This window comes from Giraffa tippelskirchi, chromosome 1, assembly GCF_054371585.1.
Source record: "Giraffa tippelskirchi isolate mGirTip1 chromosome 1, T2T-mGirTip1v1.2.pri, whole genome shotgun sequence".
Lineage (NCBI taxonomy): Eukaryota > Metazoa > Chordata > Mammalia > Artiodactyla > Giraffidae > Giraffa > Giraffa tippelskirchi.
The window spans coordinates 187,866,648-187,892,290 of NC_137275.1; the positions used below are offsets into that span (position 1 = coordinate 187,866,648).

A 25,643-nucleotide genomic window follows, 5' to 3' on the forward strand; every position below is an offset into this window, starting at 1 on the left:
CCCATTAATAAAATGAGTTTGTTTTCAGTCTTCAGTGAGCATGGTTTCAAACATATTTGTGCCTGGGGGAATTATAATTTCCCCTAAAGTTCAGGTTTCCTGCCCATTATGTTAGGACAACTGGAAGCTCCTTACCTGATGGGAAATTTAGAAGCCTGCTACCTTCTGAAAGAAAATTTATAGGAGCAGGCTGGGAAGCTGGTGGAAAGAGGTAACCCCTCCAAGAGCTCAAAGCAAGTTTTGTCTCTCTAGGGAATTCACTGTGTACTGAAGACTAGAACTTCTGCGTTTCATTTTTACTTTAATTCTAAGCTCTTTAGTGGAAATGGAGAAGTGGATAAATTCTAATGGCATATACACAAGACAAACACACACACACACACATATATTTAGGCTGAGCTGAAAACAAGAGATAAGATGCACTTACAGTGAGAGAAGAACTAGAGAGTGGTAGATATCTTCTAGAGAACAACTGTGGCTCCAGAAAAAAGCGCTCGCCTAGATTAATACTGAGTCCCAGGGAGTGTAGCCTGGAAGGGGGTGCGTGGCGCAGACTAACCCCCACAGAAGCATGTGTCTCTCACAAGTCTTCTTTGCTCCCCGGGCCTCCTCTTCCAGGCTCTTCATCCCTCTCCCCTGGCTCATCTCATTTTCTCCTTCTTTCCCCGCCTGTTGCCTCTAATTGAGGGCTCGAGACCCTCTACAGCAACCCCATCATCTCGCCATTCTCCGGGACTGCCGCACACAAATAAAAGAGCCTCGTAGCCCCTGGGTTTGAGGCCTGAAAAGTCTCCTGCCTCAGTACTACTCTGACCCCCGAAACTCTCAGCCACCCCCGGCTTTTCCCCTTCCCGGTGTCGCTGAGTGGGCGGCTGGCGGTGGCCAGGCTTTGTGTCTATAGGAAGAGATCGCCCCCAGGGCCTGCAGCTGGATGGCTGCTCGTGGAGCAATTCGCAGTCCCAGGCACCGCTCGGGAAAGAAGTGCCATCGGGTCGCCTGCTTCCTCCTCGGTGGCGGTCCCTCATCCCGGCGGCGACCGGACAGCGGGGAGGCGGGACTGAGCCTGTGGTCAGGGTGGCATATCCAAGACAAGACGCCTCACCAGGCCCTGACACCCTGCAGCGTGGCGGGCAGAGGGCTCTGCGGGCTGGCGCTCGGCCCACCTGCGCCGAAGCCCGAACTGGCCTGGGGTGCTGGGGTTGCAGAACCCGGGGGTGCGCCCGCGTAGCCGCCTCCGTAGCCGGCACAGTAGGGAGAGCCCGCGTAGTGGCCGTAGCAGGAATAAGGCGCCGCTGCCGCCCCGTAGGGGCCGGGGAAAGCGGGCGCGCTGGGTCCCAGGCAGGGCTTGCCATCGCGCACCAGCACGGGCACCGCCACCCGGCGCGGCGCTAGGGGGTGGCCAGCCAGTTCCAGGGACTTGTCCTGGCGCTGTCTCTTACACTTGTAACGTCGGTTCTGGAACCAGATCTTGACCTGCGTCGACGTGAGCTGCAGCGCGCTGGCCAGATGCTCTCGTTCCGGGGCCGACAGGTACCTTTGCTGCTTGAAGCGCCGCTCCAGCGCCAGCACCTGAGTCTGCGAGAAGAGCACGCGCGGCTTCCGCCGGGGCCGCGCAGTGGGATGCTCTGCGCCGTCCCCGCACGTGCCGCCGCCGCTGTCCCCCACGCAGCGCTCAGGCACCCGGGTCCCGCCGCCGGGGAACGAGGCTACACTGAGGACGGGCTCTAAAAGCACAGGAAGGAACACAGTCAGCGCCAGCCTAAGGCTCACCAGAGCGATTTTTCCACGGGACGCCCCTCCTCCCTGGTAGCCTTCACCTTGCGCGCCGGTCTCTTCCTTCTGCTCACCCCCTCACCCCGTCCCAGGTCGCTCTAAATGTTCCTTTGCCCCAAGTTGTCTCTTTTGTACCTGTGGTGATGATTTGGTGCTAGTGGTTTAGTACCTAAGTCGTGTCTGACTCTTGCGATCTCATGGACTGTAGCCCATCAGGCTCCTCTGTCCATGGAATTTCTCCAGGCAAGAATACTGGAGTGGATTGCCACTTCCTTCACCAGGCGATCTTCTGGATCCAGGGATCGAATTCAGGTCTCCTGCATTGCAGGCGGATTCTTTGCCGACTGAGCCACCAGGGAAGCATAATGCAAGTTGTGACTCTCTGTGTTTCTCAGTGTACAGCCGTTTCCCCAAAGGCAGACTCTTGATCAAGACTCTAAGCTTCATTTTCTTCTTAGAATGTCTGTATCTGGGCTGTTTGCTTTGACTGCAATTCTCAAGTGTGGGTAAGTTTGGGAAAACATTTGCTGCCAGTCTATTAGATAGAGACTAACTTTAGATTGCTCTTAGTGGAGAGAGAGCCTGGTTATGCATTGTGGCTCCTGCTTCTAGCACAAGTGCCGGGGGCTCCAGTGCTACCCACCTTTACTGGCATCCTCGCTTCTTTTGTTATCAGGGACCCACCCCATGTTTCTTGAACATGATGCTTTGTAATCCAAATTAACAAAACGAAATAATTTTTGGCTCCTGATTCTTGGCTCAGAAACTAAGGTTCTCTTTGCAGGTACATGAATTTGAGATCCACATTTGGCTTTTATTTTAAGTGAGCTCTTTCCTCTTTGGGACCTCCGTGTCAAGCAGGTGGCATTGGCTCCTCCCTGACTTCCTGTTTGGAAGAGGCAGAGCTCCTGAAGATCACCCCAGGGCAGCTGTGCCCAGCCCCCCAAAATGCAAGCTTCCTTTCCTTTTATCCTACATCTCTCCTATTTTGGCAAAGCTCTGTTTTTACCCAAGGATAAGAAGGAAGGCTTCCCAGGTGGCTCAGTGGTAAAAAATCTGCCTGCATTGCTTGCCAGTGCAAGAGATGTAAGAGACTCAGTTTCTATCCCTGGGTCAGGAAGATTCCCCTGGAGAAGGAAATGGCAAGCCACTCCAGTATTCTTGCCTGGAGAATCCCATGGACAGATGAGCCTGGCAGCTGGCCGTCCATGGCGTCGAAAAGAGTCAGACACAACTGAGCGACAGAGCAAGAACAAGCAGGGAGGCAGTGCTAAGTTTTCATGAAATTCATGAGAGGAGAAAACCGGAATGTGGAGTGATGCATGTGCGTGGTGAGGTAGAGCAGGATGCTCCTAATTAGAGCCAGTGCTGTCGGAACCGACTCAAATCCACAGCCAGCTGGCACAGTCTCCTGCGGGATGGAACCGTCTGGCATTTCAGATTGAGGAAACAAGACCTTCCTTTAGTGAAGCCTGTGTTCAGACAAACTTGAGAACATCTCTCCCCGCAAAGAGGAAAAATATTGACAGGGTTTTTTTTCTTAGCAAATCAAAATGTAACTGCTGGCCTTCAGTGACTCTGTGGAGCCAACAAGACCCCATTTGGGAGTTGCTGACCACTCAGACTTCAGGACACCCCAATCCCTCCCTGTCACAGTTTGGAGTCCCTGTCACCCTGTGTCCTTGAGAGCAAAGTGGGGATGGAGGAGGAGCACAGAGTCCCCTAGGAATGTCTCTTCCACGTGTGATCAGTGGCTACCATGGCCCCTGGGCTTAGATCCTGGAGCTGGGCCGGGCCCCTTCTCATTGTCACTGCCCCAGCTGCGACAGCAGAGGAGGAGCACGCTGCAGAGTCTTCAGCTGTGAGGCGACAGCAATGGTCAGAGGAGTGTGACCCTTCGTCGGCAAAGCCGAAATGAAAGGTCAGTTGGCTGAGCAGCACTGGGGGAGTTGAGGGCTTAGAGTCTGCTGCAGAAAATTCACAGGTTTCATTAAGAACACAGCAAAGTGTACTGTTCTACTGGCTGTTGTTGTGTTGTCGTTCAGTTACGTTGTGTCTGACTCTCTGCGACCCCATGGGCTGCAGCACTCCAGGCTTCTCTGTCCTTCAGTATCTCTCAGAGTTTGCTCAAACTCCACTGAACACATGATGCCATCCAACCATCTCATCATCTGTCATCCCCTTTTCCTCCTGCCCTCAACCTTTCCCAGCATCAGGGTGTTTTCCAGTGAGATGACTCTTCACATCAGGTGGCCAGAGTGTTGGAGTTGCAGCTTCAGCATCAATCCTTCCAATGAATATCCAGGGTTGATTTCCTTTAGGATTGACTGGTTTGATCTTGTAGTCCAAGGAACTCTCGAGTCTTCTAACTTCAAACTAGCATCTTTATTTTCTTCATGTGGTTACTTTTAGGCTCAAATAGAGTGGCTGTGGCACAGTCTGGCCGAGGAGACCTGACCTGCGAGGATCCTCCTGAAGCCCCCAGACTTGCATGAAGGCTGAGAACTGATATGCAGAATTTGGCAAGAGGAAGAGTGACTTTTTCATCCCTTAGACTGTCGAGTCTCCCTGCCAAAGCTTCCCGGATGGCAGGAGCCAACCCATCACAAGCCCTGTCCACCTCTTCCCTTCCTGCAGCTGGATGCAGATCCTTGGGTCTGTCTGCCAACGCACAGGTTGTGCCTTCAGAGAACAGACACTGACACTCTGCTGGAATCGTCTGTCTCCCAGAGCAGCTAAAACTCGAGCTGCCCTTACTGAGCTGCAGTCAGAGGAACGACTGGGCTGGCCACTCAGCAAGCCCCAAGAAAAGACTGGGCTGGGACTGATCTCAGAGCCTAACAGAGTTTCTGCTTCCAAAGCGCCCGGCTGCTTTGATGGCTACACTTTTGGCAGATGGTCTAGGGTAGAGAGAGACTAGGAGATGGCAGGGAAAGCTGGTGGTGATGAAGCACAGCTAAGATACTGCAGAGGGTTTTGCTGTAAGAAAGAAGCTATGCTCTGTGATGACCTAGAGGGGTAAGTTGGGAGGGGAGGTTCAAGAGAGAGGGGATATATGTATACTTATGACTCATTCACTGTTGCTGTATGGCAGAAATCAACACAACATTGTAAAGTAATAATCCTCCAATTAAAAATTAATTTTAAAAAAGGAAGAGAAACTAGAGTTTCCCGGAACTGCCTCAGTGAGTAGGGGGGGATGTTTTTCTGGGACTCATGTAGGATAGGCTGTGGAAATCGTTAACCCTCAAGATTCAGGACCTTATTTTTGTTAGGATGTCTGGAGGGGATGGTAGAGGGGGCTGAGAGTCCAGTCCTTCTGACTCTTCGAGTGAAGAAAAATGAGGCTAGCCCTAGGAGCCGGGAAGACCAGGAGATGAGTGTCCCCCCGCAAACGCCAATTGGTAATGATCCAACCCCTCTCGTTGGTCTCCCTATGGATCCAAGACCCCAGCTCGTACTCACCTGGCTCACCCACCGGTTCAGCATCCATCTCTGTGACTAACTCACAGGGACCCCCGGAAGCCTCCGACCCTTCCTGCCTTCTGTCTTTGCTGTATGCGCTCCGGATGCTGGGGACCTCGGACCCTCGCTGTTCTGGGACCGGTCGCAGGTACTCAAAGTTTTCTGGTCTCCTCGGTGTCCTCTGGAGTTGCAAGGCATCCGGGCCGAGATGCTCACGCTCCAGGCTCAGGATGTCATTGACTGAAAAAGGAGTGGAGGTGACGGGGTTCAGTAACATCCCAAAGGCGGAGGGGGCGGGGCTGGGGCGTCCCTGGTCCCCACAGAGTGGAGCGCCCAGAGCTTTCCGTTTTGTCGCTGCAGGCCCCGCAGACCCAAGATCTGCGACAGACTCCCAGCGTCCCGGATTGCGCCTGCCTCTGAACCATCCCCGCCAGACGATTGACCTGGAGAGCCGAGTGACAAAACCGCTGAACCCCATTGGTTCCTGAAGAATCCACGTGGTAACTTAGCATCTTCCCCGCCCGCCAGCCGCCCACCAGCCGCAGTCCTTTCTTCTTTTGCCCTCCTAATTTCTCACCAACCTCCAGCCACTTTCCGGAAGGTTTGAGTTCTCAAAAGCAAGGAAAAGGGGAGAGAGAGTGCGCGCGGCTCGCATGTAATGTAAATACATTACAAACCAGAGCTTCCGAAGGCAGCCATGGGTCCCTCGGGACTCTCCTACAAAGTGTGCGGAGATGGGGGTGGAACCCTTGCTCTGCAACCCGAGTCTGTGCCTCCTGATCTGGCTGGAAAACTCTAGGGCGAGACCTCTGGGCACGCGCGGGATTGGAGCTGAACGGAGGAGGCTTAGTGCGCGCACCGTCGGAGCCAAGAGGCTGGGAGCTCCTTCCAGGGAGCAGAAGCTGGACCCTGGAGGAGCGACTCTTGACCCTCCACGGCCAAGAGTGATATGGAACTGTCTCATTTACAGCCGAGTCGGGTGCGGGAAACCGAGATCTGCCACTTCCCAGGAGGGGCCTCTCAGCCCTGGAGCTTTAGGAGCTATGCGGAGGGAGACTCTGGCATCTTTGCAGGCTCGCCAGTGGGTGGAGAGGCGGAAAGAAATAGCCCCCGCCCCGGTGTAGCTGCCAGACAGGGGCTCACTTTACCTTTCACAACTCTAAGTTCCTTCTTTTCCTCCCCTAATTTATCCTGCCTAAAGTTTTCTTGAGTGTGTGAGCATGCGTGTAGGAACGCGGCGCGCGATGAAAGGGTGGGAAGTTTTGACTAGCATCAGATCTTCAGAAAAGCTCCTTGGACACAGCCAGCGCCCAATAAAGGGAGCCTGTGTGTATGGTGAAGGAAATGGCAACGAACTCCAGTATTCTTGCCTTGGTAATTCCATGGACAGAGGAGTCTGGTGGGCTACAGTCCATGGGGTCGCAAAGAGTCGGACACGACTGAGCGACTAAGCGCGCACGTTGGTGTGTACAGTCGTTAGGAACATGCAGGTTGAGTCCACAGATCCGGACTCGCTCTGGAACGTATCAGCTGTAGGCTCTGGGCGAAGTATTTACTCTTCCAATCTCAGGCGTAATGAAAAAAAACAGGAGATAAGAATAAGCCCATGATAGGATGACTGTGAGAATTAAATGAGATTATGTGTGTGTATGAAACTGTAAGGATTGTGACTACTTATACTACATGGTTCAGTCAAACATAATTCGAGGTCAATGGTCAGAGCACAGAATCTAAGAAATTAAAAAAACATTAAATCCAAATGAGACCTCATTAGAGTTCTTTTTGGAAATTCAGATAAAATGCTTCTTAAATAAACCCTCTTTGGAGAATTGGATATTGTAAGAACCGACTGGGTATGATTATTTCCTGAAATCTGGATAAACTGTGTACATCTCCCCAGTCTAGTGGGCACAAACTTTCTTGCAAAAATTAATGCAAATTTGATGGTTCTGCCAAGAAATGATTTCTATATACTGTATCATTTGATCTTTACATCAAAGACATACCCAAGTGTTTTCAGTTTCTCTTTTCTTTTCTTATTGAGGAATTGAAATCAGAGAAGCTAAGCAACTCAGGAGGTGACCCAACTCCTCAATGGCAGGGTGAACCAGGCTTCTGTTTTGCCAAAACAAAATCCTTCCACCTCTCTGAGACATGGCTTTGCCCTCAGAGATGTCAAAATCTCTCAATGACCCATAAATTTATTTAAATGTTTTTATTTTATGATTGTAAAAGTCATGCACACTTTGGAAAAACTAAGGAAAAATTGAAAAGACCATAAGCTCCATATAGAGATGATATTTTAGCTCTCTTAAGTATATATTTCTGCACGTATGGGCTCACAAGGTAGATGCAAGCTTCTATCTTTTAAATTTACATTATAAGCATGTCTAGCTTCAATAGAGTTTTTACACTTATATTTTTAAATGGCAATGCAATAGTCCATGTTATGGCTGGCCACCTGATTCAAAGAGCCGACTCATGTGGGGCAGTTCATGGGGTCGCAAAAAATCGGACACTACTTAGCCACTGAACAACAGTGAATGAACCATAATAAACTGTTTATAATTTTAGATTGTAGCGATTTATTTTTCTGTCACTGTGAATAATTTTTCAGAGAACATCCTTGTCAACATTTTGGATTATTTCCTCCGGATAAATATGTAGAATAAACAATGAATCAAATAATACAATGCTCCTAAAATACATTCCACGACTTCCAACAGTATTAAGGTATCCTCCTCCTTTCAGAGGTACAAGCGATAGGTAGGTGAATATTTACAACAACCACCAGGGCACCCAAAAGATGGCGAATTTCTTGATAGAACTTTTCCATTCATAGCACGTGGTGTGGGCGCTCCTCCTACTTCGCTCCCACATCTGGCTCAGTCCTCGCCTTCCAAGCTCGGCTGGGAGTGGATCCTGTTTAAAAACTTTAAGCCGCAAACCTGCCAGCGCGTTATTCTAGAGAAGAATTCTCTCGACGGACTGCCTCGCTCAAGGAAGTCATAGAAGAAAGAACATCTTGAGAGGAATTGGCATCAGCAGCCGTGAGTTAAAATCCTGCTCTCAGGTCCTCGGTTTGCTGCGAGGGATCAGTTGAGACCTGGGACATGGGAAGGATTCCCAACCCCTCTCAACCGGGGCAAACACGAATCTTCGTTATCGAAAGGGCTCAGGCTGCCCCAGGCAAATCCGAAGAGCGGGGACCACAGCGCGCCGCGCCACCACGGCCACGAGAGCAGCAGGCGGAGAACCTGCACCTCAGCGCCCAGGGCTCGGCTCACAGAGTCACCTCCGCGGCTTCTGATCACCGGTTCCCGGGATAGCGCGGCAAACCGGCCGAGCCTCCCCGATCCCTACCCTTTCCTCCGGATTCAGCGCCAGGGCGCACAGAGCCGCGCGCAGGAGAGTGCAACAAATGCACCGATCTCGTCCCTTCCTGATCATTCTATCGCCGCCACGTTAGGAGCAGCCGGCGGCCGGAGGAGAGCTCGAGCACCGGCTGTTTGCGGGAGAGCGGGCGTCCGGGAGGGGAGCCGGAGTGACCAGGCCCGGCGTGAGCAGAAAAGCCTGGAGTCCCGGCTCTTACGCGCAATCTGGTACTCAGTGCAGCCTGGCCTAGGAGGTGCAGTGTGTGTGAGTGTGTGTGTGTGTGTGTGTGTGTGTGTGTGTGTGTCCCTTGGGCCCGTGTGTGTGTGTGTGTGTGTGTGTGTGTGTGGTGTGTGTGTGTGTGTGTCCCTTGGGCCCGAGTGGAGCAGTCATCATCTCTGTACTTAAGATAGAGCGGACTGTGCTGGGAGGCGGGAAGTGATGGTTACCGGAGCGGATCTGCCTTCTTCCACTCCGCGCACACAATAAAACGCTCAAACAATACTAGATCCTCAGGTGTGTTTTGAGCGCCTGCCTCGGCCAGTTATGCCCAAGCTCTGAACATACTGAGGAAATGAGGGGTCTTCGCCCTTAAATTTTATCCCATTCGGGCAAGGGAGCATGTCTGTATGCTCAGTCATGTACGGACTCTTTGTGACCCCACGGACTGTAGCCCGCCTGGCTCCTCTGCCCATGGGATTTCCCAGGCAAGAATACTGGAGCAGGTTGTCATTCCCTCCTCCAGGGGATATTCCTGACACAGGGATCGATCCTGCGTTTCCTGCATTGGCAGGCGGATTCTTTACCACTGAGCCACCTGGGAAGTCCCCTTCAAGGGAGACAAACTTCTATATCATTCCCATGAAGTGTGATACCTGGCACAGTCATATGGAATTCATGCACAATATTTATTGAAACTTTTCCCATTGGTGGTTAACAAAAGTTCTTTTGTCCCCCTATTTCAGACTTTCCCCAAATGAGGAGATTCCATCTTTAAAATTCGATACACAACAGGCAACTTTCCAGCCTGGCACTGGGGCCCATGGGCTTCCAGGAAATCAACTGTCTCCAAGGTCTTTGATGGGAGTCCCTATGAGACTGGACTGGGTCCCCGGGTCTCTGGTCACAGCTATATTTCCAGGCCAGTTACCAGTACAGTAGCTCTCCAATCAACATTTGTTCCATAAAGGAACTTACCTTGTTTACCTGGGGATAGTCCCTCCGATACCCTGAGGGCTGATTCAGTGGTGTCTCTGGACTGTAGGAAGTGGGGAGACTGACTGACCCCCTCGCATAATGGCCCTTTCTGCTTTGCCATGTATTTTGTGGGGCAACAGCCCACAGTCTAAGAAGTTTTATTTAAATATTTTATATTCTAAATTAATCCTAGAAAATATAAACTCAACAGTAAGAGTTTAGACTTTGCTGCAAATTGAGGTTTTCTTGGGGGTGTGTGGGTGTTGTGGTGGTACTGATGACTTTATTTATCTGAGGTTTTGTTGATGTATAACGTTATGTAAGTTTCAAGTATACAACACAGTGATTTTTAATTTTTAAAAGTTATACTCTATTTATAGTTATTATAGAATATTGGCCATTTAAAAATATTATCCTGGTGGCTCAGACAGTAAAGAACCTGTCTGCAATGTGGGAGCCCTGGGTTCGGTCCCTGGGTTGGGAAAATTCCCTGGAGAAGGGAATAGCAGCCCACTCCAGTATTCTTGCCTGGTGAATCCCATGGACAGAGGAGCCTGGCGGATTACAGTCCATGGGGTCGCAAAGAATCGGACACGACTGAGTGAATTAGCACAGCACAAAAATATTATAATAGCTTATTTTTGAATATGTGAAATGTTAACATAATTCTTAAAAAATTTTTTATGTGGACCATGTTTAAAGTCTTTATTGAATGTGTTACAATATTGCTTCTATTTTTTGGCCCCAGGCATGTGGGATCTTAGCTTCTTTCCAGGAACTGACCCCACACCCCCTGAACTGGAAGGTGAATTCTTAACCACTGAACAGGCAGGTTAAAGTACAAGTTAAACTGTGTAAAAAGAAGTGGCCACACACCTTTATCCTTTCTATTTCCATTCTCTATCTTTCCTTGTTCCTATATACTCCCAATATCATTTGTTCCTCGATCCCCTCTATTTTGTGCAAATGAGCAGCTACATTTATGTATTTTCTATTTCTCCTTCTTCCTGAGCTGACAAGGTAGCATAATATGGACACTCTTTCTTGTTCCAAAGTAATGACATTTATTAAGATTTTTGTGTTAGTATCAATCAGTGCTTCTGATTGGTACTTGTAGATGGCTCTGCTTCATAGCACAGGATGTCACAGCGGCAACAGAGATATCTACGATGTCCATGCATTTTCTACCTACCTCTCCTTTGCTTCCCTGGACAAGGAACTGGCAACACACTCCAGTATTCTTGCCTGGAGAACTCCATGGACAGAGGAGCCTGGTGTGCTACAGTCCATGGTGTCTCAAAGAGTTGGACATGACTTAGTGACTAACACACTTCTTTGCTCAAAATAAGCTATTATATGTCTACAGTATACTCAGAACACTGAGCATCTCCCACTATTCATAATTGCATAGGTCTTTGTAGCTTCATTCTCACAGAATGCCTAATTGTAGTTTTAAAGTAAATCCTTTCAAAACAACTCAATGGGTTTTCTCTTTTTTTTCTTTAAAATAATGGTTTCTTTTAAATGATGGTTTCTCATGTTTTCTTTTTAGCCTAATTGTCTCTGTTTTATAGATAAATAACACAGATGGTCCAAAATCAAACAGCTACCAGAAGAAAATTAGAATTCAGATTTTCTCACTACAAATGCTGGTTTCCTTTCTGCCATATTCCAGTGTTACAAAGACATCAGCTTTCACATCTGCTACCCACTTTAATTTCCTCAAGAGAAGAAAGGAAGATTTGAAAAAGAAAAACTGAGAACAATTTGACAAATAGAACTGGACTCTTTTATGTACAGTTTTCTTTTTTATTTTAAATTCATATTTGTATCTCAACTTATGGATTCTCAAAATAATTCTGTGGGTTGTGTAAAGAAGTTATTATTTTTAGTTTGCAAAGGAAGAAACCAAGACAGAGTACAATTTAAAAACCCACTTTGAATCACCTATGTCTCCTCGTTTTCAGGATGGTGCTCTTTCCTTTATAACACAAAGATGAATATACTTGCTTAGTTATCATCTTTTCTTAGGTTTCTTCCTAGTTCTTTGCTCAGTACCCTTAGCACACTTGTTTCTAAGAAAAACTCACTACACATTTTTAAATTTCGCTGAAACTACTACTCCAATATTTTCCAAATTATTCCAATCAATTCAGTAGAAGTTTTTGAGTGTCCATTACATATGGGGAAGGTGAGCATGTAATCAATCATTGAAAGCAGGACTCATTCTTAAAAAGGAAGGATTCATTAAATGGATTTCAGGCATAAACCACAGCTGTTCCAGGGACCTGACCCAGGGATCAAACCCGGGTCCCCCACATTGCAGGTGGATTCTTTTACTGCTGAGCCATCGGGGAAGCCCATATAGTACTTTGCAAATACTCAGGACACAGAGATAAATAGTACCTACTCCAGAATCCTCCAGGAGTATCCAGTCCAGTAAAAAAGAAGACAGGTGAATTTTTATTGTAAATGTCACCAGCACATCTTTATCTGGTAGACTGGCATCAATGTGTCTAATTTCACCTGACTGATGAAGGAAAACGTTTTTATTTATAATGATATTTTCATCATCAACATCTATGATGTGGATCTGATTACCATATTTACAAGAGTGGTTAATACTGGTGCATGCTTTATTATACTGCACAAAGCAGGCACACCTACAGTCCCATGCCTAAGGCCCTCTCATTGGCACGGAACTCTCCCCAGAATAAAGGCTGCTCCCAGTACCCATTCCAACTAATAGATACTCTTTCACAAGTTGCCTTTTTTCTCTTAATAATATATTGGTTCAAAAAGACCTACCTTATTCTTTTTTTACAGTTGCCTAGTACTTCATTGTGTGAATGTACATCGTTTATCCAACTACTCTCCATTGACTGAGTATTAATTAGGTTTTCCTAGTATTTTGCAAGTACAAACAATGTTGCACTGAGTGATATTGTTGCTGTGTGGTTTCGTACCATTGGAGATGTATCTTCAGAGCGTATTCCTAGAAGTGAGATTGTGGGTCAGAAGCAAATGAATACATAATATAGGTTCAAATGCCAGGCACCCATCTGGAATGGTTGTATAGGCTTGCTTTCCACCAGCAATGTATGAAAGTGTCTGTCTCCCCTGTAGTATCCTGGTCCAAAGAATGTGTTATACCTTTTAATTTTCACCAATCTGGTAAGTGAGAAGTGGTGTCTTGGTATTGTTCTAATTTGCATTTCTCTAATTATGAGTGAAATGGATCATCTTTTTGTGAGACATGTATGTATGTGTGTATGTATGTACATGCATAAACATACACAAGTATATAAGCAAATACACATTTATTTATTGTTTATTTGACCCCTCAGGGGGCACGTGGGATCCTAGTTCCTTGACCTGGTGTGGAACCTGCACCCCCTCCCACCAGCCACCAATTGGAAGGGTGAAATCTTAACCACAGGCCCACCAGGGAAGTCCCAATATACATACATTTAAGTTATATCTTCCATTTTCTATCCAATTTTAGGAGTTTCTATATATGTTAATGATTTTGGCCATCTGTGCTATATGTTACAAATATTCTCTCCTGTTCATCAGCTGTCTTTAACTTCTTTTATCGTCCTTTTTGTCAGGTATTTTAAAATGTAGTTATGTGTATTGATCTTTCCTTTTTAAAAAATATTTATTTGGCTGTTCTTGGGTCTCACTTAGATGCAGCTTGGGGGACCTTTGACCTTCCTTGTGACATTGGGGATCTTAGTTCCCTGACCAAGGATCGATCCTGGGGTCCCCTGCATTGGGAGCAGGGAGTCCTAGACACTGGGCGAGCAGAGAAGTCCCAATCTTTTCTTTTATTGTCTCTAGATTTGAGTCGTTGTGAGAAAAGCTTCTCCTACACCCAGGTTAATCACCTCTGCTTTCTTCTAGTGTATTTGTATAGTTCCGGTTGTTTATTTTTAAATGTACTTGGGGTGCATTTCAGTGTATGGTGTGGGTTGAGGATCTAATATTATTGTTTCCAGTCAACTGTTTGGGGACCATTTAAAGATTCGTCTGCGGTGACTTTCAGAGGCAGTCTTTGCGAACCCCTGAAAAATATGTGCAAAAATCGCAGGGTCAGCGGAGGAGTATGAGTGGAGTGAAAAGTGGAATGGGGGAAGAGATTTATCAATTGTTTAAAAAACAAGTAGCTTTTCAACTTCTCTTAGTCATCTCTCCACAACCCCCTTTTGGTGTCGGACACAGTTATAGTCTTGCTGCCAGACCTCTGGGGTTGGACGCCCCCCTCAACCCCCCAAGCCCGGCGACCGGGTGGAGCATGGGGACCCTGAGCCTCCTCCCGCCTGCCCGCCTCAACTCGGGAGCAAAAATGACCGTTTCCTGGAGCCGGGAAGGAGGGTGAGGGCGGGGATAGGGACACACCGGGGCTACTCTGCTGGGCCATCCCGGTCCCAGGAGGCTTAGGTGAGGATTCGGGAGCCACAGGCAGGGGCCGGCCTCGGTGATACTCTGAGCCTCTTATCTGCGGCCGCGCTTCCAGCTCCATTTCAATTAACATTCCAGCGCCCGGCCGCCCCGCCGCCTGATAGCGCCGACCACCACCCCGCGGGAGTGAGTCCCCACCCCTGGAAAAATAAACTCGGCCCGGAGCGGCTCTGTATATGTGTGTGTGAAGGGGGGAAGGGGCTGCAGAGACTCAGGTCAAATAAACAGCTCTGCCCAGAGCGAGCCGTGCGAAAGCTGCGCGGTTGCGCCGCAGGATGGCGAGTCTCTGTCGCGGTCCGGATGGGCTCGGGTCCGGGTACCACGAAGCCCGGTAGCCGAAGAGCCGCAGATGTGCCGCAGACGTGCGCCGGCTGCTGCGCGGTCCCTCCATACTACCTGACTGCAGGTGCTCGTTAGTAAACTGGCAGTCAGCTGTCTTGCTGAGCCTTCCTGATACCCCTTAAAGCCTGTGAAGTGATCAAGTGCATCGCCTCGTCCCCAGGGCCCTAGAGAGAGGGGTTTCACACAGACAGCCTGACCTTCGAGGTCAGACAGATCCTTTCCAGGCCGTTTTTAGTATCTGGTGTCTTGCTCAGCTTGGGCATCCATGATCTCATTGATGTCCCTTTGAGATAAGTACCTCAGATCTCAGCATTTCATTCCCAGGGACAGGGTGTTGAGGGGTAGAGTTCCAGTAACTTGTTTACAGCCATTGGCTTTCTGAGGAGGCAATGATGGGTCCAGCACACAGAACTTTGGAGTCTGGCTCCAAGCTGCACCTTCCTTATGAGGTCAGTCACTGGCAAATTGCTATAAATGATATTCTACTATTATTATTGTTATTCCCTGAGCATGTAAAAGATTTCAACACCTCAGGGCACACTGGTGGAATTCAGAGCTGCCTGTTAACTGAATGTATGTGTGTGGAATATCCAAAGTGAAAAACATTCTAAATGGAATACTTCTACAAAAAATTCACCATAACAAAACATCAGAAACTTCTTTATTCCTTTAACAGTTGCACGTTGTTCAATTATTTTTCCAGAACTCACCATCCAGGGGCCTTCTATTGCCCTCTAGAGCCAGCCTGGGCTTCTGAACTCACTCTTTTAATAAAAAAAAAAAGTATAATACAAAGAAATGCCTTGTGTCTTGTGCGTTTGATTTTAAAAGGCAATTTAAGCGTATCCTTTAGGGAAACTAGAACCCTGCTAAGATGTGTTGGGTGAAGATTAGAAGACAGTAATTGTGAAGTAAAGTGTTAGTCACTCAGTTGTGTCTGACTCTTTACAACCCCAAGGACTATAGCCCACCAGACTCCTCTCTCCAAGGGGTTCTCCAGGCAAGAATACTGGAGCTGGTTGCATTTCCTTCCCCAGGGGATCTTCCTGGCCCAGGTATCAAACCAGCATCTCCTGCATAGCAGGCAGATTCTTTACCATCTGGCCCACCTTGGAAGCCCACCTTGCATATAAGGACTTTAATTTGTAATGTAGTCCTGGGTTTCCATGCTTGTTAATCCTGGATGGATGCTAAAGAAAATGGAAACTCTTCTGAGATCTCTCTCCCAGAAACTTATGGATATTTCCCGCAGAATCCAGGGAAAGGCACATGGCCTGTGAGCTGGGGGAGGGTCCATGGCTGAGGGAGCTGCAGGAGCAGATCCATTACCCTCTCCCCAGTGGGCACTCTCCCTATGTAAGTCGTAGCCGAGGGACAGCCTCCTGGACAAAGACGGAGCACACAGGCACAGAGGGCATGTTGGTATTTGGTGCCCCCAAGATAAATTATACCGATAACCAGGTGCCTTTTCCCTTTCCACGTCTTCCCCAGACAGTCTGACGCTGAGTAGATGCATTAGAGAGCAGGATGGCTCATTTAAAAGCCAACCTAGGGAAGGTCTGGTGTTCTGAGCAGGTCGCTTTACACAGGAGAATATGCCCAGAAGGCTCTCACTCCGCCAGAGCCCTTTGACCAGCTCTGTGTGGCAGGGCTCCTTCTGGCTCCTGCTGTTGTTGGATTCCCTCCAGGGCCTGGATGCTGTAGGCCAGCAGTCCCCAACCTTTTTGGCCCCAGGGACCGGTTTCGTGGAAGACAATTTTTCCAGGGACCAGAGTGGGTGGGATGGTTTCGGGATGATTCAAATGCATTACATTTACTGTGCACTTTATTTCTTTTATGATTATTTCAGCTCCATTGCAGATGATCAGGCATTAGATTCTGGAGACTGGGGATCCCTGCAAACTGCCTTGTCTGCTTGGAACAGGGTTGGAATGGGTCTGTAGCCCCAGAGTCCTGGGCTTGTCTAGGGTTCAGTGGAGGATGGGTGGGAAACAGAGAAGCTGGTGATACATTCTTCCTTCTCAAGCCCTGGTAATTTGGAGAGATTGGAGAACAGGAAGTTATATTTTAAAAGGATGTAAAATGTTTGACTCTGATCCATCAGGCAGACTGTTATACATCCAAACCTGCAATATTTTACTTCCCATTTCCTTTTGACCTCTCTGGGAGTGTCTGGAAACAGAGACAGGAAGGGAGGTGGTAAAACTGTGTTTGTTGTAAGACATCGGCTTGACATTTGTCCAACCACATCAATGAAGAGGATGAAACTGCCAGTCCAAGGAATGATTGTTATGTGCTAATCCCAAGGAGGGTCCTTCTGTCAAAAGCTAATATCTGGCCACTAATTTACAAAACTCTAGGCATTATTTTTCAATTTATGGCAAATAGATGGGGAAACAATGGGATCAGTGATAGGCTTTATTTTGGGGGGGTCCAAAATCATTGCAGAGGGTGACTGCAGCCATGAAATTAAAAGATGCTTGCTTCTTGGAAGAAAAGCTATGACCCACTTAGTTGGGTCACCCATTATGACCCACTTTAATGTCTTATTAAAAAGCAGAGACATTACTTTGCCAGCAAAGGTCCATCTAGTCAAAGCTATGGTTTTTCCAGTAGTCATGCATGGATGTGAGAGTTGGACTATAAAGAAAGTTGAGCACTGGAGAACTGATGCTTTTGAACTGTGATGTAGGAGAAGACTCTTGAGAGTCCCTTGGACAGCTAGGAGATCCAAACAGCCCATTCTAAAGGAAATCAGCCCTGAGTATTCATTGAAAGGACTGATGCTGAAGATGAAACTCCGATACTTTGGCCACCTGATGTGAAGTACTGACTCATTTGAAAAGACTCTGATGCTGGGAAAGATTGAAGGTGGAAGGAGAAGGGAATGACAGAGGATGAGATGGATGGATGGCATCACAGATTCCATGGACATGAGTTTGAGTAATCTCTGGGGGTTGGTGATGGACAGAAAGGCCTGGAATGCTGCAGTCCATGGGGTCACAAAGAGTCAGACACTACTGAGCGACTGAACTGAACTGAACAGAGGCATTATTTTTATCAACAGCCTCCTTCTCCAAGTGATCTTCCCAACTCAGGGATCGAACCCACATCTCTTACATCTAAATTGGCAGGATGGTTCTTTACCACTGGTTCCACCTGGGAAGCCCTTTCTATGTTGTTATTATTTATTTGTTTTTTAAATATTAAAGAAAGCCATAATCCTGGATAAAACCACCGAAAGCATGAGTATAAACAAAGAAGAAAAGAAAGGCCAAAACCAAATTCTCATGCAGACCAAAAGCTAAGAGTTTCAGAGATTTCTTGGTGATCCAGTACCTAGGACATGGTTTTTTCATGGCTGTGGCCTGGGTTCAATCCCCAGTCTGGGAACTAAGATCCCAGGAACTAAGTTTCAGAACAGGAAACATTCACAAACCAACTAATCAGAATGCTGCAAAAAAAGTCAATGTCATTTTACAAAATGTGCTCGACTGTTCTACATTAAAATAAAAAAGAGACTTTACCATAAAATACATTTTGAGAACTTACTTGGGTTGGATACTGGATAAAAAAGAAGCCACCAAAGACATTTTTGAGGCTTCTTTGGTAGTCCAGTGGTTAAGAATCTGCCTGTCAATGCAGGGGACACAGGTTCGATTCCTGGCCTGGAAGATCCTGCATGCCTCAGAGCAATTAAGCCCCTGTGCCACAACTAACAGGCCCATTCACCTTAGAACCCGTGCTCCACAACAGGAGAAGCCACCACAATGGGAAACCTGCGCATCACAACCAAGAGGAACCCCCACTCTCAGTAACTAAAGAAAGCTTGCATGCAGCAATGAAGACCTAACACAGCAAAAAAAAAAAAAAAAAAAAGGAATGAATGAATTAAAAAAAAAAAGATATTTTGGGGACAAAAGAGGGAATTTGAATTTGTTTTTTAAAAATCTTTTCCCCGGTTTTACTGAGAAGCTATAAATTTAGGATATATAGCATAATGATTTGACTTACATATATTGTGAAATGATTACCATAGTAAGCTAACATCTATCATCTCAAATAGATATTCCTCAAAAGAAAAGAAAAAAATGTTTTTTGCCTTGTAATAATAATGCTTAAGATGGATTCACAACTTTCAAATAGAGCATACAGCAGTGTTTACTGTTGTCATAATTATTGCCAGCTTGTACATCACATCCCTAGTACTTACATATCTTATAACTGGAAGTCCTGGTGGCTCAGATGGTAAAGGATCTGTCTGCAGTGTGGAAGACTGGGTTCAATCCCTGACTCGGAATGATCCTCTGGAGGAGGGCATGGCGACCCACTCCAGTATTCTTGCCTAGAGAATCCTATGGACAGAGGAGCCTGACAGGCTACAGTCCATGGGGCCGCAAAAAGTCGGACATGACTGAGCGACTGAGCACACGCTGAACATCTTTTGACTGCCTTCATCTAATCCCCACCTCGACCTCTGGTAACAACAAATCTGATCTTTTTCTATGAGTTTGTTTTGTTTTTGTTTTAGATCTCACATATAGGTAAGATCTCAGTACTTGTTTCTGACTTATTTCCTTTAACATTTTATCCTTTATGTCCATACATGTTGTCTTTAATGGTAGGATTTCCATCTTTTCGTGGCCAAGTAATATTCCATTGTATATACATACCACATCTTTATCCATTCATCTGTCTATGGACATTTAGGTTGGTTATCTCCTTTTCTTAGCTATTGTGAATAATGCTGCTATGAACACAGGGGTGCAGATATCTCTTCAGCATGGTGTTTTTGTTTCCTTCAGATACATTCTCAGAAGTAGAATTTCTAGATCATATGGTGGTTCCCTTTTGTAATTTTTGGAAGATCTTCCATTTTGTTTTACATAGTGGCTGCACCAATGTACATTCCCACCAACAGTGCAGAGGGGTCCCACTTCTCTACACCCTCACCTGAATTTGTTATCTCTTTTTCATTATGGCCGTTCTAACAGGTGTGACGTGATATCTCATTGTGTGATTTTTTTCTTTTCCAGTGTGGTTCATTTTAGGAAATGAAATATAGTTCCCTGTGCTATGCAATAGGACCTTATTGTTTATCCATTCTATATATATAACAGTTTGGATCTGCTAGTCCCAAACTTCCAATCCTTCCCTCCCTCTTCCTCTGGGTAACCACAAGTCTGTTCTCTATGACTGTGAGTCTGTTTCTGCTTCATAGATAAGTTCATTTGTGTCCTATTTTAGATTCCACATGTAAGTGATATCATATAGTGTTTGTCTTCCTCGGATATTTGAATTTGAATAGGTATTAGATGATATAATAGAATGAATATTAATTTTCCTGGATGTGATCATAGTAGAATGGTTTTGTTTGAAGTGTGTGGGATGAAGAGTCATGATACATGAATTTTCAAATTTTCAAATGGTTTAGTAAAATATGTATGGAGAGAGAACAAATGTGGCAAAATGGTAATAGTTGGTGAATAGAAGGATTTGGGGTTATTTATTGTACTAATCTTTCAATTTTTCTGTAAGTTTGAAAATTTTAAAAATAAAAAAGTCAGAGAATAAAAGATTAGAGCAAGAGGAGGAACCAGAAAGGAGCAGAAAAGTCAGAGGGTGAGAACTGGAAACCAAGTGAAGGAAGTAGGTAAGGAGAAGGGAACACAAATGATGTAAAGCATTCTTGGGAGGTCAAGTAGGATGATGGAAATGATAGATGGATGTAAAAACACTATCAGTGGTGACCTTGGCAGGGCCACTGGGGAGAGTGAAGGGATGACAACCAGTTTGCTGGCTCAGCCCAAAGAATGGGCCTGCTGACTCTGAAACTGGGCTTTCAGAAGCTAGGACTGTGTGTGTGTGTGTCTCTGTGTGTGTCTGTGTGTTTATGGTTCAGGGAACAGAAGTGGTGAGTGAACTGGGCAGCTGCACTTAGGGTAGGAGGGGTCCCTGGAGAGGGCCAGGGATGGGGAGGGGTCCCCAAGCTCCTATTTTTAAAAAAATTTTTATTGGAGCATAGCTGATTTACAATGTTGTTAATTCCTGTTGGACAGCAAAGTGACTAGGTTATACATACATATACATTCTTTTTAAAATATTCTTTTCCATTATGGTTTCTCTTAGGATATATATATATTACAATTGTGTTAGTTTTTGCTGCACAACAGTGTAAATCAGCTATGTGCTATGCTCACTCACTGAAACGTGTGTGACTTGTTGTGACCCTTTGGGCTGTAGCACGCCAGGCTGCTCTGTTCATGAGATTTCCCAGGCAAGGATTGCCATAGAGTTTACCTGAAAGCTCTTTTTTCTTCTTTTCTGTTAGAGATCACACAAGATTAAAGTCTCACCAGGCTTCCCTGGCGGCCTAGTGGTAAAGAATCCACCTGCTAATGCAGGAGATTCAAGAGACATGGATTCGATCCTTGGGTTGGGAAGATCCCCTGGAGTAGGAAATGGCAGCCCACTCCAGTATTCTTGTCTGGAAAATCCCATGGACAGAGAATCTTGGTGGGCTACAGTCGATGGGGTTGCAAAGAGTCAGACATAACTGAGCAACTAAACAATAACAAAGTTCCACAGGGCCCAGGTAGACCATTTACATCTCAAAGGCAGAAGATAAATATCAATTCCTCGTCAGTTCAGTTCATTTCAGTCGCTCAGTCATGTCGGACTCTTTGCAACCCCATTTGAGCTGCAGCACCAACTACCAGAGCCCACCCAAACTCATGCCCATTGAGTCGGTGATGCCATCCAACCATCTCATCCTCTGTCGTCCCCTTCTCCTCCTGCCCTCAATCTTTCCCAGCATCAGGGTCTTTTCAAATGAGTCAGCTCTTTGCATCAGGTGGGCAAAGAATTGGAGTTTCAGCTTCAACATCAGACCTTCCAATGAACACCCAGGACCTATCTCCTTTAGGATGGACTGGTTGGATCTCCTTGCAATCCAAGGGACTCTTAAGACCTCCTAGGGAGCTAGTTTCACCAATAACAAAAAGTTCACTTTGATACAATAGCAGAGCTGTTAGAGGCCATTGTTTTCCAGATCTCTCAGCAGCCTCTGTTCCACAGGGACCACCACCATAGGATGACTCCCCCTTCTCTAAAACTTTTGGGTCTCACTGGCAACTCTCTATTTCCCGACCTATATTTCCCGACTTCTTGGGGCTCACAGGAGTTTCCTAGGTCTCCTGCTCCATCAGTTGTTGGGCTGTACCTCACAGGCTTACAGGGGTTAGCTTGCACAATTAAGGAATGAAGAAAAAGCCAGGAATTAGCAGCAGAGACATTGTAACTGGGAAGGGTTAATGCTGAATTCTCACTGGATATGCTTCTGTGACTTTAACCCTCATCTGGCCAATTTTGTAAGCACACATAATGGCCTGCCTCAGGGAGATAGCCTGAGCCATCCACTCATGTAGGACTGTAAGGAAATGAAACCAACACATTCCCCTGCCTCAGGCAGAAATAGATGTTTTTCTGGAACTCTCTTGCTTTTTCAATGATCCAACAGATGTTGGAAATTTGATTTCTGGTTCCTCTGCCTTTTCTAAATACAGCTTGAACATCTGGAAGTTCATGGTTCACACACTGTTGAAGCCTGGATTGGAGAATTTTGAGCAGTACTTTGCTAGCACGTGAGAATAGTACAATTGTGCAGTAGTTTGAACATTCTTTGGTATTGCCTTTCTTTGGGACTGGAATGAAAACTGACCTTTTCCAGTCCTGTGGCCACTGCTGAGTTTTCCATATTTGCTGGCATATTGAGTGTAGCACTTTCACAGCATCATCTTTTAGGATTTGAAATAGTTCAACTGGAATTCCATTGCCTCCACTAGTTTTGTTCATAGTGATGCTTCCTAAGGCCCACTCGACTTCACATTCCAGGATGTCTGGCTCTAGGTGAGTGTAAGTGATCACACCATCATGATTATCTGGGTCATGAAGATCTTTTTTGTATAGTTCTTCTGTGTATTCTTGCCACCTCTTCTTAATATCTTCTGCTTATGTTAGGTCCATACCATTTCTGTCCTTTATTGTACCCATTTTGCATGAAATATTCCCTTGATATCTCCAATTTTCTTGAAGAGATTGCTAGTCTTTCTCATTCTATTGTTTTCGTCTATTTTTTTGCATTGATCATTGAGGAAGGCTTTCTTATCTCTCCTTGTTATTCTTTGGAACTCTGCATTCAAATGGGTATATCTCTCCTTTTCTTCTTTGCCTTTAGCTTCTCTTCTTTTCTCAGCTATTTGTAAGGCCTTTTCAGACAACCATTTTGCCTTTCTGCATTTCTTTTTCTTGGGGATGGTCTTGATCACTGCCTCCTGTACAATGTCACGAACCTCCATCCATAGTTCTTCAGGCATTCTGTCTATCAGATCTAATCCCTTGAATCTACTTGTCACTTTCCAGAAAAACAACTACTTCTGCTTTATTGATTAAGCCAAAGACTTTGACTGTGTAGATTACAACAAACTGTGGAAAATTCTTCAAGAGATGGGAATACCAGATCACCTGATCTGCCTCCTGAGAAATCTGTGTGCAGGTCAGGAAGCAACAGTTAGAAATGAACATGTAACAACAGACTGGAAAACAAATCAGGAAAGGAGTACATCAAGGCTGTATATTGTTACCCTGCTTATTTAAGTTATATGCAGAGTACATCATGTGCAATGCTGGGCTGGATGAAGCACAAGCTGGAATCAAGACTTCTGGGAAAAATATAAATCACCTCAGATATGCAGATGACACCACTCTTATGACAGAAAGTGAAGAAGAACTAAAGAGCCTCTTGATGAAAGTGAAAGAAGAGTGAAAAAGTTGGCTTAAAACTCAACATTCAGAAAACTAAGATCATGGCTTCTGGTCCCATCACTTCATGGCAAATAGATGGGAAAACAGTGGAAACGGTGGCTGACTGGCTGACTTTATTTTTCTGGGCTCCAAGATCACTGCAGATGGTGACTGCAGCCATGAAATTAAAAGACGCTTACTCCTTGGAAGGAAAGTTATGTCCAACCTAAATAGCATATTAAAAAGCAGAGACATTACTTTGCCATCAAAGGGTCCATCTAATCAAGGCTATGGTTTTTCCAGTAGTCACGTATGGATGTGAGAGTTGGACTATAAAGAAAGCTGAGTGTCGAAGAATGGATGCTTTTGAACTGTGGTTTTGGAGAAGACTCTTGAGAGTCTCTTGGACTGCAAGGAGATCCAACCAGTCAATCCTAAAGGAAATCAGTCCTGAACATTCTTTGGAAGGACTGATGCTGAACCTGAAGCTACAGTACTTTGGCCACCTGATGCGAAGAACTGACTCCTTGGAAAAGACCCTGAGGCTGGGGAAGATTGAAGGCAGGAGAAGAAGGGGACAACAGAAGATGAGATGGTTGGATGACATCACTGACTCAATTGACATGAGCTGAACAAGCTCTGGGACTTGGTAATGGACAGAGAAGCCTGCTGTGCTGCAGTCCATGGGATCTCAGAGAGTTGGACACCACTGAGAGACTGAACTGAACGGAACTGCCTCAGGCTTGCCATTCTAGGGGACATTTGCAAGAATTGAATAGTCTTTTTACTTTGTTTCCTCCCCTCCCCTCCCATCTCTTATTCATAAAAGAACCTGGCAACCAGGCCCCAGCAAGACGGCTATTTTGAGATACTATCCTGCCATCTTCTTGGTCAGCCAGCTCCGGAATAAAATCCCTTCCTAGTCTTTTGAGAGTCCCTTGGACTGCAAGGAGATCAATCAAGTCAATCTTAAAGGAAATCAACCATGAATATCCATTGAAAGGACTGATGCTGAAGCTGAAGTTCCAATACTTTTGCCACCTGATGGGAAGAGTTGACTCATTGGAAAAGACTCTGATGCTGGGGAAGATTGAGGGCAGGAGGAGAAGGGGACAACAGAGGATGAGGCGGCATCATGACTCAACGGTCATGAGTTTGCACGAACTCCGGGAGATAGTGAAAGACAGGGAAGGCTGGTGTGCTGCAGTCCTTGGGGTCACAAACAGTCGGACACGACTGAGCGATTGAACAACAAAAGTCCCAACACCTGGTCTCGGATTCATTGACTTATTGTGCGGCCAGCAGAGGTAGCTTGGACTCAGTAACAACATCAATGGTTTACTGGAAGGAGGAGCATACCCCTGTGAAGCCAGGTCCTGGAATGAGAGCCCACTGCGTGTGGCAGAAGGAGGGCAGTACATGGTGGCAGTCTTCACTCCCAGTGGGTAAGGAGCTTGGCCCTTACATTTTATACATGTTTTGGTTTTGTGTGTTTACTAAATTTTATACCCTGTCTCCAGTTAAAAAATGGCAGAGATTTGAAGCAGGCTTGAAGGGACCCTCGCTATTTTATGGTGAAAGGGCAGGGGAGTGGAAAGATAAAGTTTTGCTGTTGTCAGCTATGCACAAGTGAACTACTGGGAACTTCCTGGTGGTCCAGTGGTTAAGACTCTGCTCTTCCACTGCAGGGGTATGGGTTCCATCCCTGGTGGGGAAGTCCTTCATGACCCATGGTGTGACCAAAAAAAAAGTGAATTACTCTAACACATTGTGGACATCACAGTATTCCTTAGCAGTGATTCATTAAAGTCCCACAGAAGAATAACTCCTATTCTTATTATAGTGATCATATCAAGGCTTAGCCTGACAGTATCTCATTTTTGGGAGGAGAGCCTACTGATCAAGAAAGTTAACCATCTCTATTTCATAGACTGATTCAGTCCCTATCCAAAATCAGGTGCATTCTGAGGTAAGGAAGTCATCTTAAGGCTGCCCAAGTTCCAGCCTCTGACCCAGGGGGACCCTAAAGTGGAGAATCTCCAAGCCACTCCTCTTCTGCAGAGAAATCAAAAGGGAGTGCCTTGGGGAAGGGAGAGCTAAGTAGCAGGCGTATTACTGGGAAGGAACCCACCTGCAGGGAAATAATTCTGTAGCAAAATTAGAGAGGCACCAGGAATCAGAGAAGGTAGAAGGTGGGTTTGCTGGCAAGGCAGCCCTTGCTGGTTGAT

The 25,643-nt window shown here is 46.2% G+C and overlaps 1 protein-coding gene and 1 long non-coding RNA gene across 2 annotated transcripts; one reads left to right on the top strand and one right to left on the bottom strand.

Moving 5' to 3' along the window:
• Window positions 1-1,098: 1,098 nt before the first annotated feature.
• On the bottom strand, window positions 1,099-5,515 carry NKX2-6 (NK2 homeobox 6). Its single transcript, XM_081506512.1, has 2 exons — window positions 5,239-5,515; window positions 1,099-1,724 (listed from the first exon to the last, which is right to left on the bottom strand). Exons 1-2 carry the CDS (start codon window positions 5,513-5,515, stop codon window positions 1,099-1,101), a joined length of 903 nt encoding a protein of 300 aa, XP_081362638.1.
• A 3,203-nt stretch (window positions 5,516-8,718) lies between these two features.
• On the top strand, window positions 8,719-12,553 carry LOC145539514 (uncharacterized). Its single transcript, XR_014077873.1, has 2 exons — window positions 8,719-8,840; window positions 11,382-12,553. It is a non-coding gene; the product is annotated as an uncharacterized LOC145539514 (long non-coding RNA).
• Window positions 12,554-25,643: the final 13,090 nt, after the last annotated feature.